The sequence below is a fragment of the Camellia sinensis genome, chromosome 2 (assembly GCF_055761805.1).
Source record: "Camellia sinensis isolate YWXY chromosome 2, ASM5576180v1, whole genome shotgun sequence".
In the NCBI taxonomy this organism is placed as follows: Eukaryota; Viridiplantae; Streptophyta; class Magnoliopsida; order Ericales; family Theaceae; genus Camellia; species Camellia sinensis.
Window position 1 is genome coordinate 46,485,456 of NC_138962.1, and position 21,346 is coordinate 46,506,801.

The 21,346-nt window shown below is 33.7% G+C and overlaps 1 protein-coding gene across 3 annotated transcripts; it reads right to left on the reverse strand.

Moving 5' to 3' along the window:
• Window positions 1–15,321: 15,321 nt before the first annotated feature.
• LOC114282630 (uncharacterized) lies at window positions 15,322–20,509 on the reverse strand. 3 transcript variants are annotated; one of them, XM_082905915.1, is made up of 8 exons: window positions 20,342–20,509; window positions 19,764–19,790; window positions 19,277–19,399; window positions 18,265–18,514; window positions 17,833–17,937; window positions 17,380–17,466; window positions 17,205–17,291; window positions 15,322–16,173 (listed from the first exon to the last, which is right to left on the reverse strand). In XM_082905915.1, exons 3-8 carry the CDS (start codon window positions 19,354–19,356, stop codon window positions 15,787–15,789), a joined length of 996 nt encoding a protein of 331 aa, XP_082762041.1. In that variant the 5' UTR covers window positions 19,357–19,399; window positions 19,764–19,790; window positions 20,342–20,509; the 3' UTR covers window positions 15,322–15,786. The 3 variants fall into 3 exon arrangements, with proteins under 3 accessions (XP_082762041.1, XP_028081173.2, XP_082762043.1); XM_028225372.2 differs by having other exon boundaries at window positions 20,099–20,509; XM_082905917.1 differs by having other exon boundaries at window positions 18,265–18,382; window positions 20,099–20,425.
• Window positions 20,510–21,346: the final 837 nt, after the last annotated feature.

The following is a 21,346-nucleotide window of genomic DNA, read 5'->3' on the forward strand; positions in this document are numbered from 1 at the left end:
TGGAATATTGATATGCAAAATTGAAAAAAAAATTGAAAAAAAATTGATAATGTTCTCAGTTTTAAAACTGAAAAAACTGTTAATGTTCTCGATTTTATTGGATAGTTAAATAAAACCAATAAGTAGAATGGCAAAAACGTTTAATCTCATGCTCTATTTTTTTTCCATCAGTTAGTGAAACAATTATCTGGAACATTACTGTACAAAATTAATAATGTTCTTAGTTTTAAAAATTAGGAAAAACTGATAATATTTCAGTTTTACTAAATAGGACTTATTAGTTCAAAAAATCTTAAATAGGACCTGAGCTACTATGACATTTGTAAATAGGATTTTTAGGTAATTAACTCAAAAAAGTATGACTCCCTTAATTTGATACCAATTTGGTAAAACAGTTGAAACACTATTTTCACCAAATTTTTTTATCAAATTTAAATTTGATGAAATATACGAGTCTGGATTGGAGATAGTCTAATCCTTTATCTTTTAACAATTTCATCAAATTTAAGTGAAAAAACTTATTAAAAATTTAGTGAAAGATTTGATTCGTCCTTGATTTGATAAAAAAAACTTGTTTCTTCCTTAATTTGATACAAGTTTGATGAAAGAATTTTATTTTATTTTTATTAAAAATTTTCTCAAATTTAAATTTGGTGAAATATTGAAAATTCTCTTATACATGTTAGAAGAAAAATGTTTCGGAACTCTAATTCTTGAGCTCTAAAGTCAGCTATAATGAGCTGACAGTGGACTCCACCCACTATGATGTGATGTTTTGGTCTTGGTTTTTTTTTTTTTTTTTCCCTCTTTACCATATCATTAGTGTTTCATTAGAGCACCAAAATTAGTGCTCTGAATCATTGCTCCATGTTAGAAAGAGGGATCATGTAGTACTTTGTTAATTACGAAAGTGTCCTGCTGATGTTGTTGTACTGTACAACTGTGGTAGTTGAGTGGAAGAAGATCAATGAACACGTCTTTTTTATGAACTTACAACATTCCTTCGTTTTCTTTCTTCAGAATTAAGAGAAACTTATGCACACTCGCTTCAGACACGTATTATTAAGGGTCCAAGCGAACGGGCCGTTCTTGGCATAAGATTGGGTTTGGTGGGCCTATCCAGATTTTTGCATGGAAAATTTATTGATAAGTTTTATACACAAAATTTAAAATTTATCTACTCCCAAAATAAAATACTTGTATCAATTAATCCTATGTATTTTTAATTATTACCAAAAAATTCTATTTAAAAAAATATTAAAGACACTGATACATCCCACCACCACTAGACTTCCATCAGACAGTTAATGGAAACTCGCCAAAATGTTCAACATCACCGAGAAATTGCCGGAATATTACTGGAGTATCGTCGGAATGTTCTGAACGTCATTGGAAGTCGTCGAAATGCCTAGAATGTTCGCTGGACGTCAAAAATACCACTAGAGACTTATCAGAATGTCTAGAATATTGCCGGAAAAAAGAAGAAGAATAAATTGAAAAATTAAAGTGAAAAAACATAGCAAAATGTGCTAAATATTGATAAATTGAAAGGAAAAAAAAAAAAACTATGAACAACAAACAACAACAATGGAATAAAAAAACATATGTTATTTTCAATTTTAATAGAGTTTAAGCAAATAATTTTTAATTTTTGTAGGGTTTAAGCAAATAATTTTCAATGTTGATCAAACTGAAAAGTAAGTCTTGAAACTGTAAAATGTTACAGTTTCAAAATATGATTTTATTAAGTATTTATCCTTATTAATTAAACTGAAAAAAATATTTTAAAACTGTAAAATTTTACAGTTCTAAAGAAAGTAATGAAACCGCAAAATTTTACAGTTCTAAAGAATGTTTCATTTCAGCCTAATATATATACATATATATATATATATAATTTTATTCACCGCTTGTAATTAAAATTCGAAAACAACTTGTTTAGAAGTTGAAATTTTTTCCCATTATAACTAGAAAATATAAGTGTGTAGTATAGAAAAAGTATTAAAACTAAGAGATCGAAAGAAATAGATAGATCTAGAGAGATGCATGTATTCTGACAACTATTTTTTGGTTTAGATCTAGCAGGATCTAACGTAGATCTACATTCGATTTGAGTTGATCTACTCATCTTTTTCGTCGAAAACTCATCTATTTCGCCATCGGTGAGCACGAAGCAATGAGTTGGTGCTCGGTGGTTGCCCATGAATCCCAATCAATGGTGATTTGTCACGACCCAAACCCGCCCCTATGGGTTTAACCGGCCAGTAATCCTTGGATTACCAAAGGTCTCTTAACAAAATATCATATCATTAAGGGCTATAGAAGCAAATACACAAAATATACGTGGTCCAATGAGCTGTGATGACATACATGGGACAGATAGATAGATAATTTAAAACTTTTAAAAACTTGCGAGCGAAGTCAAAAGGTATAGTATTTACACATCACTCCATGAACATATAAACAAAAATCTTGTCTGTACTTAAAAAGAACAAAGTCTAGTACATCACAAAAACAGCCACTAAACTTGTTTCCATCCGAAACCTCCTCGGGAGGCACAAAGGCTGGCTGACAAAAATTGAAACTTAGGCCGTCAACTTTGGGCCTGGTCACATGCTTACTCACCTACATACATAATATAAATAGTGAGTTGGAGTCCAGCAAATAATAACAGAGTAAATAATTTAATGAATGAAGTCCATACCAGATTCAGAAATCAGAAATTCAGATTCATATACATATTCATATTCATATACATATACAGAGATCAGAATTCATGCTTAATCATACGTGATACATCCATTAGTGCTAACAGAACAGATGCAGAACATATGGTAGTTATGAATAACCAGTTCCATAAAGGAACCTCCGGATCTGGGCAACAGAGAATAAACATTATGAGCTCCATAATGGAGCCTCTGGTACGGGTAACAGATGACAAACATAATAAGTCCCATAAGGAGACCTCCGATATCGGGTAACAGCTAACAGATATCACATGATGCTAAGGATTCCACGAATACATTGTCAGAGATCGGACGATCATTCATTGTACAGAATATAACATTTCAGAAAACAGATCTTATTTTATCATATAGAAATAAATAAAGTTGAACATAGCTTTACTAAGTTATTACTCACAGTTAACAGACGGCTCCAAGTAGACGAGTAGAGTAGGTGATTCACTTAACTTGTGGCGCGTGACCTACAGAATATGACAGATACATATATTGAAACACACGTTCGAATTATACATAGCTTATTTCATTTGTTCTTAGTGTGTTTCTACCCTTATTCTTATTATGGTGTCTTAACCATGGCCTAGGAATACCAAAGATGGAATGAGGATGCAAAAATTGCATTTGAAAATATTTCCCAAAACTTGCTGAAAACAGGGTCCACGCTCGAGCGGTCATGCAAAAAGTGAGGGTTTGCTCGAGCGTAACTTCCTTCGCTTGAGCGGACTGCAAACTTTGAAAAAGTACTAGTTGCTTATTTTTCACGCTCGATGGACGCTCGATCTCTGCTCGAGCGTGAGACTCAGACCCTCGCTGGAGCATGACATCTGTCGCTCGAGCGTGCTGCAAAACATATGAATTTATGGATACATGCATCTCACGCTCGAGCGGGTATCATATCGCTCGAGTGAAAGTGCACGCATTCAGAGTGCTCGCTCGAGTGTGAACTCTTACGCTTAAGCGTAGATTCAAATTCTGAAATTTTCAGATTTGATCTCTGTCACGACCCAAACCCGCCCCTATAGGTTTAGCATTGTAACTGGCCAGTAATCCTTGGACTACCGAAGGCCTCTGAATAGATTAACAAAATTAAGGGGGCTAGCGGAAGCAAATACATAAATATAGTTGTCCAATGAGCTGTGCTAACTTATATGATACGGAATATTTAAAAAACATTATATACATATGCAGCAGTCATTCATACATTATACCCACACACATTATAGTATCTTAAGTCCAGCCAATAGAATTAAATCCAGTCATACATAAACACAAAACCAACAGAATTTGAACACAGGACACTTCGGGAACCTCCACGTGAGGCATAATGGTTGACTGACAACAGAACACGGATCTAGACAAAAGCCTTCAGGCTCGGGCTCCAGAATGCTCACCTATACATATATATACACACAATGAGCTAAAGCCCAATGAATAACATTAAGGTAAAGGGTTTAGTGAACGAAATCTGAATATATCATAAGCAAAAAATAGACCAGAGCATAATCATTCTTATATCAGAACATAATAATGGTACATCCCATAGAACACATCACAGAACGTCTTCTGATTAGAGTAATCGGTTCCGGATACCGATTAAACACATATCACCACAATGAAGTGGCTAATGAGATCTCGTAAACTTGTATGTCATGGACCCACATTTTCATGTCGTCCCCCATGACTTGGGACTATCTATGGATGCCATAATAGATTTCAAACTTGGGATGTTCGTTCACGTAAATAAATATCATTTCAGAAATCATAGCTTATCACATTTCATTTGGAACATAATTCATATCAACATATCTTTACAGAAATGTTACTCACAGTGGTTCCAGCAATGGTCAATCAACCCCTGAGTCTTGAGCTACAGTCACAAAATTCATAACACAAGCATGCCTTATCATTACACATTCAAGAGGCCATTAAGGCTTAGCTTTTATTACATTGGTTCTTATTCTATCTTATCACATTGCCTAAAAACACACACACTTGCAGTCTCGGAACTTAGTACATTCTTTTCTTAGTGTGTTTCTAATCCATAACTGTAACAACCCCCATACTGTTTACTGATTAGGGACTGATTGATTACCGATAATCACCGATTACTGCTAAACGGAACTGATGATGACTGATAACTGACTGATAATTGAACTGATTAAAGTACTGAACTGACTGACTGAAATTGGAAACTGAATTGACTGAGTATATGTTAGTTAATTGCATTCTATCTGTTTGATTGTCTGACTATCTGTTCATGCTTATATGTTTAAACTGCTAATTGAAGGCCTTATCGGCGGCCGAATCCGAAACCGATTAGTGTTCTATGACCCTCATAATTTATGTGATTTTATGGTATAATTATTTGAAACTTGATTAGGTATGATTAAATTAGATTAAAATAAGCTAATTAAAGAATTCGACGTAATTACACTTTTGCCATTGTTAGTGGGCCCTTATTATAACATGTTGGAACCTTGAAATGCTTGAATCAAACATTTTGCTCAGCTCATTCTTGCTTTTGCCGACTAAAGGGAGAGAGTTAAGGGAGAGAGTTAGATTTCACCTCTTTTGGCTTAGTTTTGCTTGGAAATTGAAGGAATTGAAGTGTGATTGCTACTTTGAGCTCCTAGACCTTGAATACAAGACTAAGGTAGGACATTCATCTTCTTGTTGTTGTTCTTGAGTTCATTCTTGCACAATTCATGCTTTAATTGTAGAGTTAAGCCATGTTTTGGTGCATACATGTTGGATTGAAGCTCATCTCTTGCATGCATGTTAGTATTATTGCATTTTGAGGTTGATTACATAGACATTGGTACATGCATGCTCATATTGTTGTTATAGACCATGTTTTCATCTGGTTTTGGAAAGAAATGAGCTCATTTGAGCAAGCTTTGGAGCTTCAATTTGGTTTAAAACTCATTCATGCATGTTTGAATGTTGTTCTTGAAAATGGGTTTGAATATGGTTTTAATTGACTCACCTTTGGGGCTTGAATTCATAAATTGAGCTTTGAAACTTGTTATACATTGAATTTAGTGATGTTTTCCAGAATTTGGGCCCAAGAGGTCGAGTTTGGAGTGGTTGAATGCTTGGTTTGAGCTTGGGAGGCAGATCTGGAAATTCCAGATTTGGCTTCCTCGCTCGAGCGAAGGATTCCCCGCTCGAGCGAGCACCTTTGTCCAGGGCTCCGCTCGAGCGACCATCGAGCGACGATCGCGCGTAAAATTTCAGCATCCAGTACTTTTACTGTTTTGCAGACCGCTCGAGCGAAGGATTCCTCGCTCGAGCGAAGCCTTTGATTTTGGACTTACGCTCGAGCGCAGAAAGTCTCGCTCGAGCGAGGCTCCTATTTTCAGCAAACTTTGCGAAATTTTTCCAAGTGTATTTTTGCATCCTCATCCCATCCTAGGCATTCTTAGGCCTAGTTTAAGACATTTAGATGAGGATATCATTGTAGAACACACCAAGGCAAATTAGGGATTAAGTTATGAGATTTCCCAACTGTGTAGCTTAGTGTGTTCAACCTGTGAACTGTGTAGGGTTGGCAACTGGGGAGACACGCTCTAGCATACTGTAGCCCAGAACTCTGTGAGTAACGATTGTGTAAAGATATGTTCACAAATGATTATTTTCTGAACAACTGAACTGTACTGTTTTCTGAACTGATTACTGTTAACTGAATGAATGTATGTCCTTTATTTCTGAACTGTACTGTGGCATCCTTAGCACCTACTGTTTACTGTTACTGTTACTGTTACAGAGATCTCTGTCGGTTCCCTCGTGGAACCACTACTGTTTACTGACTGATGGCCATCATTACTGTTCGGTCTTTCAAGACCTACTGTTACTGTTATGCTAATGGATGTACCACATATGACTGTTTACTGTACTGAACAACTGAAATACTGATTGAATTGAACTGTTTTCATTACTGTAAGGACATTCATTCTAAACCTCTTTACGCTTTATGTTATTCACTGGGCTTTAGCTCACTGCTCATATATATATGTAGGTGTTCAGGCACCAGACCGCAGCTAGAGGCGTCAGGGTTACTCCAGTTTTGTCAAGCCAGCCTTTGTGCCTCACTGCGAGGTTCCGAGTTGCCATGCTATGGCTTGGGGGTGTTTTGTCTGTTTTTCCCCCTTCTGTACTGTTTTACTGTTTTGTATAGACCGTACTGTTTTGTACAGACGGAATGTTTTCTGTACTGTTCTGTAGGGTTGAGTCCCTAGTTTGAATGGATGTCAATATTGTACATACTGTTCTGTACTGCTTGTGTATAAATGTATGAAAAGCCTTTTTGCATACAGACTGTCACAGCTCAATGGACACTATTTAATTACTGTATTGGCTTCCGCCAGGCCCTGTACTCTGTTTTACTGTATTACTGTTCTGCAGGCCTTCGGTAATCTCGGATTACTGGCCGGTTACGGTGCTAAACCCATAGGGCCGGGTTTGGGTCGTGACAATAACCTCAATACTATGGCTTAATTAAGGCTTAGGAATGCCTAAGATGGAATGAGGATACCAAGATGTCTTGGAAGACATTTTTCAAAACTTGCTGAAAACAGGGGTCTCGCTCGAACGAGGCTTTCTTCACTCGAGCGAGATTGTCAAAACAGAGAGGTCGCTCGAGCGTAGACTCCATCGCTCGAGCGGTCTGTAAAAATGCAAAAGTACTGGCTGTTGAAATTTCACGCTTGATGCTCGCTCGAGCGTGAGACACAGCTCTTTGCTCGAGCGTAGGTCTCGTCGCTCGAGCGTGCGTCTGCGTGTACCTAAAACCTGAGAGCTTGTAATTTACGTTCGAGCCACCATTCCTTCGCTCGAGCGAAGCTCTAAACAAACGATGGTCGCTCGAGCATGGAATCCTTTGTTCAAGCGAGGAAGCCAAATTCTGGAATTTCCAGATTTGCCTCCCAAGCTCAAACCAAGCATTCAACACGTCAAATCTCAACCCTTTGGACCCATTTTCTGGAAAACACTTGTAAACTCATAGTATAAGATGTCTCAAAGATCAATTTGTAAAATCAAAGCCCAAAAGTGAGTCAATTAAACCCAATTTCGAATAAAACTTCAAGAACAAAACAAGAGCTTAACATGCAAGTGTTCATTTTAAATCCAATGCTCTAAAACATGACCAAATGTAAGATTGAGCTCAAAATCATGATGAATTCATGAACTAAGGCTAGAATATGGGCTTGTATGCAAGAATTTCCATGAAAACACTTCAAAATGCTAAGATATGAACATGCATGCATGAATTACTACTCAATTCAACATTTAAACCAATTCTTAACTTTAATCTTCAATTTTACCATGGACCATGCAAGGTATAACTTAAATGCACAATCAAGAAGATGATTTTCTTACCTTGGGTCTTTAATTTCAAGTCTAGAAGCTCAATTATGCAATCCTCTCTTCAATTCTTCCACGTTCAAGCAAGAATTCCTAGTTGAAACCAATTTTCTCCTAACTCTCTCTCTCTCTCTCTCTCTCTCTAGTCGGTTTTGTCTCTAGGAAGATGAATGAAGAGTGATGCCAAGCATAGATAAATCAAGACTAATAGATGGCCTAGCATTGTCCACTAATGGCAATTTGGTAAATAATTCAAAATGATGTAATACAACTTTTTAATCTAATTTAATCATGCCAAATCAAATTTCATTTGAACATACCATAAAGTCACATAAATTCTAATTAGCATAAAATATTAATCGATTTCAGATTCGGCCGCCGATAAGGCTTTCAATTTACATATTAAAGTGGAATTCCAAACAGATATTTCTATAAGTAACAGATAGAAAGCCAAAATTATGGAAAATACAAAATAAACATATAAGTTATTTTAATTTTCTTAGTAGCATCGTTAAATACGGATTAGTAGCTAATTACGGATCGGGGTTGTTACAATCTCCAAGCTTCAAACTCAAACCAAATACTTCAAAACTCATCCTTTTGGGCCAAAATTCTGGAAAACATTTAGAAATTCATAAAACATCATGATTTAAAGATCCTTTCATGAAATCAAGGCCCAAAAGCATGCCAATTGTTCGCAAACTCAACTTAAACTTCATGAACTCTCCAAAAACATGACATGCATGAAATGATTAAGCTTCAAGTTTCCAAATTATGATAAAATGAAATGAGAGGATGTAAAACATAATGAATTCTTACAACTAAGCTCAATTTATGACATGCATGAGAGAATTCCTAGTAAACATGCTCCAAATGTAATAAAATGTACATGCATGTATGAATTGATCTTCCCTCCTACTTCTTAAGCTTGGTTCTTGCATCTCCTAGCTCAATTCACTTAAATTCATTGGTGAATCAACTCAACTTCAAGACTAAAGGCCTAGTTTCTTACTTAAGGTCTTCAATTCTTTAAGCTCTTGGTGAATCTCAACTCAATTCTCCAATTTCCCTTTAATTTCCTAGCAAATCTTCCTTTTTTGCCTCTTGAGATCAACTCTCACTCTCTAATTCTCTCTTCCTCTCACGTTTTTGAGCTCAAGGAGTAGGGAATGAGGGTATAAAGTAAAATAACGGAGTCTAAGTAGCCTTAGATTGGCTTAATTAAAGTGGCTTAATTAAGATTGACTTAGGTTAATCACATTGACATTAATTATTCTAATTTAATCGTTCCAAATCGAATTTCAATTAAGCCTATCATAAAATCCTATAAATTCCACATAACACATAAATCAAATCAATTTCAGAATTAGATGCCAATAAGACCTTCAATTCGCAAAATATAACAGAATCTCAAACAGATATTCCTACAATAAATAGATAGAAACACAAATAATATAAAACATATGGAATAAATCCCAAATTTGATCTTGGCGACTTATTAGACACATGAAATCATGAATAAACGTTAATCATAGGTCGGGGTTATTACATGATCGCTGGTGACTGTAGATTAGAAAGAGAAAGAAAAGAAAGAAGGCATGGTTGTGGTCGTGGTTGTCGGTGGCGCTGATATTAGAGAAAAAGAAAGGTGTAGGGAAGAGAGAAGAAGATAAATGCATATAGGACTTTTGGATCTATCTAAAAAGTTTGAAATTAAATAGAATACACACTTTTCAAAATAGATTTCTAGGTAATTTGCCCTTTTTGAACTTAGGAGAGAGTGCAAGAGATTCTATTTGCACAAAAAAAAAAAAAAAAAAAAACTCTCTGAGTTGAATTCAAATATTAAAATTTTAGTTTCTATTATATTTTAATAAAAATTTATTAATAAAAATAACATATATTAATCTCTAAAATAAAATATTTTTTTTCATAATACACCCTAATCACTTATACATATTTTTCATATTTAAGTCTCTTTAATTTTTTCCCCAAATTTCAAATATCTTCTCTTCTTCTTCCTCCTCCAAAATTTCAATCAACCTCACCAAAACTCACCATTATAATTAACGTCATTGTCTCTCATTGTGTTGTTACTTACAAAAAAAAGAAAGTTTGAATAAAATCAAACAATAGATGAGAATAATAATCAAAACTCTTGTTTGAAACAACCTATCAAAGAAGAGGTAAGTATTTACATAAATATCAAAATACAATTATTGATTTCTGTGCTAATTTTTTTTTTTTTTTACATAGAAGTGAATATTCAACTTGTTTTACGTTAATGCCGTTCGAATTTTTAGATCCAAACAAATTCACTTTGTTCAGATTTGAAAGTCCAAACAAAACAAACTTGTTCGGCACTGGACGGCTGAACATTCTGACTATGTTTGGCTTTGTAAGTTTGAACATGGTGACTTTGAGTGTTCCATAAAATTAAAATATTATAATATTTAAAGGTAATTTGTAGAAAAATATATGATGTATTAAGATTAAATTATATATTTAAATAATTTAATAAGGAGTACTGAGAAATTAAGCACAATAATTGAATTTTTAGGTGTAAATAGAATCCCCAAAAGAGTGGTGATATACAAGAGGATTGATAAAGTTGGGCTTCACATGACCCGGGCTATCACATGTGATTTTTTGTTGGCCTATAGAATAACAACTCCCAAAAAATAAAATAAAAAAGTTGTTACGGATCAGTCTTATTTATTATTGTAAAAATATTTTTAAAAAATAAAATTTAACTACTACTTATACTTCTCGCATTGTATTTCAATACAAACTATCACAAATAAACTAAAAATAAATCAAAATTCACAAACAAAAATTAAAATGTTTCAATCATTTATCAAATTGATAAATTTTTCAGTATCATTATTAGTGCCAAATAATTATTCTACAAATACAAAATGTACATCTAAAAAGTCTAAAAATTCTAAAAAAGGTGGTCCAAATATAACAAAAGTGTGTCCCTTTCCATTTCATGAGAGAGCTTGCATTTCTTCCCATGTCATGTTGTACTTGAAATTTTTTGTCTAAGTTGTGCTTTGATGAGAAAACCCAAATCAAATGCACATAGACCTCTAGTTTTTAAGTTATTTGTTGAATGTCCAAAGCGTAATTCAAAATGCATAGAATGGTGAAGAAAAATAAAAGATGTCATTGTCCAAAGACCCTCAATAGTTGAGGCTTAAAATAAATAAATAAAAATCTCTATTTTCAAAGACCTGGTAAAAAAAAATTTCCTTGTCTAATGACCCAAATATAAAAATAAAAAAAAATTGAATTTTAATTAGAAGAATGAAAAAGAAATAAATTTTACGTTAAAGAGTTATAATATAATATTATTTAAATATAAAAATGTTTCCATTCAAATTTTATGTTATGTGTCATGGAAAGTTAGGCTGGCTTTGTTTCTCGGTATGAAAATGTTATTTAAAAATTATATTTATATAATGCTATTCTTTTAATAATATTGTTATCAACCTAAAGCTAAAAAAAAATTTATTCATCCATTTTTAAGTAAGGATAACTTCTTTTTCTGATTAGTTTTTTTAAGGGAGAATTACATCTCAATGGGATATAGGTTTTTTTTTTTGGCACAAATACGGAGGGACCCACAATATTTCACTTGCATCTCATCATAAAATCATTTGCACTTCACATATTTTTATAATTTTTTTTTCTTATTCTCACCGTGCTGTAATTCCCCCTTATTTTAAAGTAGTAAGCTCTCATTAAAGAACCAATTAGAAAAATAAATAAATAAATAAATAGTTATGTCTATTCATTGTAAGCCAAGAAGTACAGACACTTCTAAGAAGGTGATGTATCCGTTTCGTATCCGTGTCGGACATCGACACTCTTTGGACACTCATAAGAACGTGTCCGACACTCTTCAAAACGTATCTTATTTTTTAAATTTTTTTAAAGATCTGGACACTCTTTGGACATTTAGATGATACACGTGCCAATTACTTAAACACACATGTCTATTGATTAGACACATGTGAAACTAATTATAAGTTTAAATAAAACAACTTAAAACACAATAACAAAACAAAAGCCATAAAAATTTATAAAATTTAGTGTCATATTACATTTTTTATTATTTTTGAATGATATATTCATATATATAAATATATAGAATTATATATTTCATGGGTGTCCTCCACGTGTCGTATCCTGTATTTTTTGAAAATTAACGTGTCGGCGTATCCGTGTCATATCTATGTCGTGTCATGTGTCTCTATCTATACTTCTTAGATTGTAAGGTTATTTTAGGCACATGGATAAACAAAATAAAACCTTTTAAGTCAAAATATTTTTTTAGAAAATCATTTAAAACCCCCTAGCATTTTCATTTTCTTTGAAAATGACCTGCTATTTGTGCCTGAAATTATTGATTTTGTTACAAGCCCCCTTTCTTGCCTTCGGAGTATTGATTTTGCTTGAGCAATTTATTAAATTTTTTATTTGTGCCACTAATTTTGTATAGTTAGAATGGGTTGTAATTTTCTAAGGCAAATCACTTGAATCCATCTCCTTCTTTATTATTTGCTCACAAAATTTTGTGGTAAAATTATACATTTTGTAGTAGAGTGTATACGGTATGCATCCGTAAAGGAGTGCACACCATAACATTTTCCTTTGGGACAATTTGGAAAAATTAGCTTTTTTGTTTTTTTTTGTTTTTTATCTTTTTTTAAGTCACATCACCATTTTATTTTTTTACACAAAAAAGTCAAAAAATCAAATTTTTACCATCTTTCCAAAACATTACTTTGATATATTTACTCTATTTTTGGCCTAATTATCTACAAGCTTGGAAGATATTGAAAAAAATAATTTGTTGTAAGCAACTAGACGTGTTTGTTTATTTTTCTTTTTTCTTTTTAGTTCTTCAATGTATAACTAATTACAGAATCAGACATGACATTCTTGTATGACTGTGAAATGCACAAAAAAGTAGAACCCATCTCATATAAGAAGGTTGTATCAAATTTGGTGTTTCTGGATTTTTTTTTTTTTTTTTTTTTTTTGTTTTTTGATATCCTAGACGTAGTTTTATTTAAGAAAAATGTCATTTATGATTGGACTTGTGTATAAACCTAGCATTAACCGGATATGACTCAAGTCGGCATTAATGTTCTTAATCCAGTTTTTTTAGCTGCCTTCTCATTTACTAGCTTGAAGGCATCTTTTGGAGGCGATCTCAATTTCGACAGTAAAATATCTTCCTTTTGAAGTTTTTCATCCCATAATAAATAATTTATTTTATCAATAAATCATTAAATCAATTAACTATTTTTAATGATATTATAAATATATTTTAATTAACAATTCATATAATTTTATTATTGTATAAAAGATTAGTTGAGTTATTTATTTATTTATTCTATTAAATTTTTGATAAGGGACATTTTTAGGGGTTGTTTGGGTTGTCCTAAATAAGTGTACTTTTTATCTTTTTAGACTAAAAAATTGAGGAAAAAAATATGGATGTTTTGGTTAATTTTTTGACTTTTTATAGAAAAATGTGTATTAAAAATTATATAAATTAGTATGTAGGGAAAAATTAGGATTGAGAGTTGTGCAGCTGTAATTTTTGACTTTTGGTGAATAGTGATAACTTTTTAACTTTTTGAGTAACTTTTTTGGCTTTCTGACTTTTTGGCAACTTGCCAAACTTGGCCTTAGGGATTGTTTGGGGTGCCCTAAATAAGTGCACTTTTTATCTTTTTGGACTAAAAAATTGAGGAAAAAAATATGAATGTTTAGGTTAACTTTTTGACTTTTTATGGAAAAATATGTATTAAAAAATTGTAAAATTTGATTTGTAGGGAAAATTAGGATTGAGAGTTCTGCAGCCGTAATTGTTGACTTTTGGTGAATAGTGTTAACTTTTTAACTTTTTGAGTAACTTTGACTTTTTGACTTTTTCTTATCTTCCCAAACTTGACCTTAATCTCTAAAACTATAAGAGACAATATATATTTTAAACAAATTTTATGAGGTATATTTATAATTTATTTTAAAAATAATATGGAGGTCATCCACTTAAATTTCATTATTGATGTTCTCATCTTCAATTTTCCTTTTTAACTGTGTGACTGCGTGAGAGAGAGGGGGAGAGAGAGAGATAGCACGATTGTTTGGTGGGATTGGACTAATTGTCCATTGTTTGTTTTAAATTTTTTCGGACTATTAATCCCAAATTTATCGAACTATTGTATCCCATGATGGGGAGTGGGACACAAATCATGAAAAAACTCATCCCGTGAGATTAGGTTGTCAAATTACATTGTTGACCCTCTAGTATTAAATATCTTTTTCCTCATGGTATTAATTATACTTAATAAAGTAGTCTCAATTTAAAAATAAAATAAAATAATTTTATTTAATTTTTATTGATTTTTATTGATTTAATTTTTTTAAATAATTTTTTATAGATATTTTATTGATTTTTTTTTTAAATTTTGTTGATATTTTATTTAATTTCATTATTTAAATTTTAATAGATGTTTTATTTAATTTCATTATTTAATTATTATTATTATTTAAAATTTTAATTAAAAAAATAGCATATATTTTTATTTATATTTTATTTATTTAATTGTGTAAAAAATAAAATAAAATAAAATAAATTTTTATTTAATCAAGCTAAAAATAATTAAAATATTAAAGATACGTTTAATATTGCTATTACTTAGTAAATAATTAAAAATGGTAAAATAGTTATTTGAGTATTTCCTGACATCTAATCCTATGACTAAACCGACTTGGATATATATCCTATCCAACTAAATAGTCCCAGGACTATAAATCTCAGGATTACAATCCGATAGATTCTAATATCTCATTATCCAATCCGTCCAAACAAACATTTTGAGAGAGTATTGGGACATGGTCAAGCTCAAGCATCCTGGAAGTTTGCAAGGTCCGGATTTGGACACGACAAAGGGTCAGAGGGAAGTTTTGTTGCACCTCAAAGAAAAGGTCAATAAATTTTCTTTGCCGCCAAACTACAACATCAGAGACACAGCCCCTAAAATTGTGTTTGCTTAAAGACTAATTTGAACAGAAATAGCCTTGAACCTAATCATATCTCAATTTTTTTTTATCCCATTAGGTAGAAAGGGGTATGAATGGTCAATTTTCCTTGGATGACCACTCAGTATTCATCATAATACTCTTCTAGAGTTACTTAAATCAAAGACTGGCCACATAAAAATCTATTTAAATCGTACAGCTGTTCCAAAATACATAACATCCCATTTGTATACATTATCTAGTCGAGACAGATATGACCCCAAAAAAAGCTGGAACTGAAAACCACAAAATCATTAGTAGAAACAACCATGTCAATGTTTAATTTCTTCTGCAGGTATGCTAGTCTTGTTGGGATGAAATACTAAACTGCCTCCATGATCCTATTAATCTCCTCCACCCAAAGAATCCACTATATGTTGAACCCGGGACAAGTGCTTCTTCCCATTAAGGTGAGAAACCATATGAACCTCACCAGGGCACTTAACATTACAGATAAAGCAACATAATTTAGACTTGTTCACCCCATACCCAGTAGTGTTCTTTACTTCTTTCTGTTTGCGTTGCTCAATAATCCGGTTCACTTGTGCGATGTCCACTTGTTTCTTACTTTTATTTTGGTTTATCCAATCACCAGCAATGGGCTTTTGGGGCTCCTGATGGCTGTTGAAGACGGGCAGCCCTTGTTTTTGTTTGCTAGCTTGATTGCTTGCTTGATTGCTTTCAGCTCTGCACAAGTGGATTTGTGTCTTCGCCCCTGAAGATGAGACTTCAAGTTTTCTTCACACAAGGTCGTCACCTGACATACAGCACACGTCCACTCTTTCTGAACATTCTCTGAAGCAGGTCTCTCCTTAACTTTGTTCTCTCCACCACCAGCTGCGACAGCAGGTACCTCCTCAACTTCGTTCTCTCTAACATCTTCTATCACGGTCTTTTCCTCAATTTTAATAGAGGTAACTGTTCTCTTCTCAGTTTGAGAAAGATTTGGCTCTTCAACACACTTAACCTGTAGTTAGCAGACATATCTTACATTTTTATATTTATAGCAAGAAATCAATACGTGTTATGGCTTTGGCAGCTATTTTAGCAATGCATTGGAGATGCTCTTACGATACATAATGCAATTTACAAAACACGAGACATGATATGATACATGAATACTTAAAATTCTTTAGCAAATTTGAAAAAAGCAATTGGACTTAATGTCTAGTAAATTAAAATGTTGTTAGAAATTCTCATTAATGTATTAAAAAATAATATTTTTTTAGATGCGAATGGTACCTTCCCTTCTATTTTCTCTACTTTTTCGAAAAATATCTATTAGTTTAATATGTAAGTATCATATGCGGTTGATTTATACCTACATACACCAGTAAAAGTTTAAAATTTTCTACTATTGACAAACTCTTTGAAAATATTAAAAGCTAAATGGTGAATTAAGGTCTCGTTTGTCGACTATATAATTTAGTCAAAAAATTATCATAAGTTGTCACATCACACTCTATCTTTTTGCACATCTTTTCATAAAAAGCCAAAAAATTACTAAAATAACATGTTCCCAAACGAGGCCTAAGATAGTATTTTATACATATTTTAACTTCACTCTACACTTTATATGCATTTAAGTATTGAGAATTATACATTTTATATGTGTTTTATCTTCAAGCAACCTTACTTTTGCAATTTTAAGAATTTTTCATCGTTAGTGTTTTGTTCTCTCAAGATATTTGTTAGGTTTATTTTCTACCTATTTTTAAAGATGTTAAAAAATCTTACAACAATATGATATGATACAATACAGAGTCAGAAAAATAGAAAAAATGATACATGATTCATATTTTGATTTGAGAACTATGAATACAACAAACGAAAACTTAGGAATGTAATTGAAGTTAATAAAATGCAACTAAACCAACAAAAAGCAACTGTAGAGGTGGGAAAGGGATATAAGTTGATTATATGAATGAAAAAAATGAATGAAAAATTGCAGCACTTGAGGAACCAAAATATAGTGAAAAATACGATAGCAGACATTACCTGTTCTGTTGCAGTTGTGGAATTTTTCTCGTTCAGTTCTTCTGCTTTGGCATTCTCCTTAGCAACAGCAAATTCTTTGAATTTGGACTGAAAAGGGAAAAACAGATGATTCATAGGTGGTTTTATCTTTAAAGTAGAAACATTACTATGATAGAAAATAAATAGGAAACCTTACCCATTGTGTTGAAGCTGCAAGAATTTTCTCCTTTGGTTCCACTGTTTTGGCATCCTTGTTGGCAACATTAGGCTCCTTGAATTTGGACTAACAAAAAAGATGGTTCATAGAGGATATACTTATCAATGACAAACTCAATCATGGTATAACATTTGTTACACGACTCCAGTATGAGTATCAGGTGTGGGTATGTGTAGGCATCAAAATTCCCTAAACCTTAATCATTTGATATTGGGATATGTACTGCAAGTACATGAATATGTCCTAAACATTTAAATAAATTGTATATCGTATAGAATAACAACGATTTTTTTCTCTTTCCAAATTCTAACCCCATTGGAGGATTATGTCTGTCCCTTCAATCTAAGCAAGACCAACACTAACCCCCATTGGAATTTCACAACAGAAGCTGATAAAACTCATGGATTAGACAAGCAGCATAAGAAACTTTACCTGAATTGCTGCAGCCATTTCTTTTGTCTCAACTGTTTCTTTTGCTACCGTATTTGTTATTGCCTTGATCTCTTCCACATCAATCTTTGGCATTGTATGATTGGACTGAAGCAAAGGCAAAAGGGTAATCAACAGCATATATATATATAGAGAGAGAGAGAGAGAGAGCATATACTTTGTCATGCATATTCCGTGTATACCCAAATTGAAAAGATCCAAGTTTTTGACAATTATGTATGCATGCATATCAGCATTTGCACGTAATGATCCTATCATATGACATTATAACATGAACTTTGCTGACTCAAAGCCTAATAAAACTGTAGACTCTGTTAACAAACATTTAGCTTTCTACAAAATTTATCCAATTGTTCAAACACTCCTCATTATACATCTTATCTATCATTGACAGGCTTAGTGAGTATGGCATACCTTTCTGTCGATGAGTTTCTCCAAAGCTTCAGATCCGTTCTCTTTAACATACATCTCTGCCACAGCTAGAAAGCTTTCTGCATTGAGAGATACGTCCTCCTTGTGTTTGACAAACTGCCTGATAACTCCTTGTGGATTCACAGATAAACACGGACGAATAAGGCACTCATAAACATAGCAAGCACCATTAAAGTGGGGTAGGCCTAACCAACAAATGGCCATTAGCTTCATGTAAGGCCAGAATGGAAGCCTGACATGCACAAAGGAAATTAGAAAGCACCGCCAAATAAATTGAACAATTTAGAAGGGAAAAAAAAGAAAAAAACAGAACAATACTACATTTTGGGAAAGTCTGGTAAAAATTCTGCGCTCTTAAGATGTATGAGAGCCCAAAATAAAGACCAACTTGGGTACATTTTAGGGACACAACAATGGATAAACAAATGTAGGCTGGGGATTCCCAAGGTGGAAAAGTTGAAAGCCAGGAATAGTTAAGCATGATTGTGCGGTTGGAAGTGTATCGAGCATAGAAGACAATAAGGCAGGGTTCTAATTCAGAAATTTCAAAATATGACAATCTTGCATGATTGGGAGTGTGTTGAGGACAAAGATCCCTTGCCCTAAAGGCTGGACTACTTGATATTTTTTGGACATAGTAAATCCTATTGGCGACATTTAATGTTGAATAATTATTTAATAGTTTTGGAGTACAATAACCAACAGCATAACGAATAACTTTACAGATAGAACAATGCTAACCCAACTTTGTTAGGCAGTTGGGAGACAAAACGATTCACTCGGTGTATTTTGCGACTCCTAGGTTACCTATTATGTACCATGTATTGCCTATGTAGTACTTCAAAACTACTAAATAATTTTTTCTTTTTCTTTTTTTAATATTTGAATGAAGTAGGAGGTGAAGAAATGTATGAAATTTGCGAATATCATTTTCTAAACAAATAAGGAAACAAAAACGAGCTTTGTACTAGAGTGTAGTGCCAGAATTAATTACCACTCAATGAGTTTCACAAAAGCAAGCTCGAAGAGAGAAATCAAAGAGAAAACAATCCAATAAGCCACAATATTTCGCATGTCCGAGTTGGAATTACTCTCGATTGCCCATACTGAGGCATATCTGTCAAACAAAGCACCGAATATAACAAAGCAAAATCCATTAAAACGAGCATTAACATTAAAATTTCGTTTGGTAGCATATGAAATGAGAAAGGGAAAAAAAATGATTATGTTTTCTCACTAATCTCTTTTTCTTTTTCTTTTTCTTTTTTTGAGAAATGAAATAGACAAAATAACAGAGATCTCTCATATTTGCTCACTTAATTTATAAACCAAACAAACATAAGAAAGAGTAATCTTTCCCTTCATTTTTTATCCTTTCTCACAAAATTACTGAACTAAAATTTCTGAATCGCATTAGCATGAAAAGATACCAACTTTACTCTTCACTCATCAAAAACTAGAGAGAGAGAGAGAGTACTTACAGAGGACAGACCAGAGCAAAGAGAGGCCTGCAAGTGAAATACAAGAATACGTAAGATTATATATATGTATGTATCTACATGCATACGTACGTACATATTTATATATACACACATACACATACACATAAACGTGTATATACAAATCAGGTTGGAACAAAACATAGAGATAAAGCTGAAAATCAACTTCCCAAAGATCGGCTAGTATATCTAACGTGAAAGTTGGACATTCGAAGAGAAAATCAAAAACAGAGAGGGGTAAAGACAAAGTAACTAAATAATGCAAAAAAAATTCTTTCACTTTCTTGGTGTAGCCAGATAAAACAAATGATTCATACCAAGCAAGAAAATCGAAGAAGCACTTCAAACCCATCTTGAGAAAACTCACAAATCCCATCTAGAATTGGATCTCTTTCCAACCTAACTTTCTCTTCTAAGAATTTCTTGGGTTTGTTTGTAATAATGTGATGAGATGAGATGAGATGAGATGGAGATTAAACAAATCAAGACTTTACTTTGTGAGAAAGAGGGACACGAATATGATTCTAGTCGTGAAGTACTTTGTTAATTACGAAAGTGACCTGCTGATGTTGTACGGTACGACTGTGGTAGTTGCGTGGAAGGTCAATCGACAGTCTTTTTTTTTTTTAAGAACTCACAGCTTTCCTTCGTTTTCTTTCTTGAGGATTAAGAGAAACCCACACGGCCGGCATTACTTGAGGTGTGATGATCCCACAAGGTCAAGCCATAAAAATTTCTTGAAAAAAAAAAATATTTATATTATTAACATTTTATTTTATTTTATTAAAAAAATTAAAGGATTCCATTAAATAGGGATTCTCATTTATTAGACCCTTAGGGTCTGTTTGGTAACGTTTACGTTTTCAGTTTATATTTACAAAAATTTTATAAATTGATTTTTGTTTATTTTTTGTTTATTTTTAGAAAAACATAAACTACAAACGCGTTTGCTAATTGACAAAATGTTTAAAAAAATTTAAAAATATAAAAAAAAGTGAGAAATGGCAAGTGGTGACAAGTGGCGGCGAAAGACGGTGGTGGAAAGTGGTGACGGTGGGTGGTGGGTAGCTGGTGGTGGTGGGTGGGGTGGTAGTGGTGGTGGTGGGTGGGTGGGTGACTGTGGCGGGTGGTAGCGAGTGGGTGGTGGTGGTGGGTGGTGGTGGCAGGTGGGTGGCGGGTGGTGGGCGGGTGACAGTGGCGGGTGGTGGGTGGTAGTGAGTGGGTGGTGATGGCAGGTGGTGGGTGGTGGTGGCATGTGGGTGGCGGATACCAGGTGGTGGTGGGTGGGTGGTAGATGGTGATGGTAGGTGGCTGGGTGGGTGACGGTGGCGGGTGGTGGTTGGTAGCGAGTGGGTGGTGGTGGTGGTGGTGGCGGGTGTTGGTGGCAGGTGAGTGGCGGATGGCGGGTGGTGGCGGGTGGGTGGTAGGTGGTGATGGTGGGTGGGTGGGTGACGGTGGCGGGTGGGTGGTAGGTGGTGATGGTGGGTGGGTGGGTGACGGTGGCGGGTGGTGGGTGGTAGCGAGTAGGTGACGGTGGCTGGTGGTGGATGGTAGCGAGTGGGTGG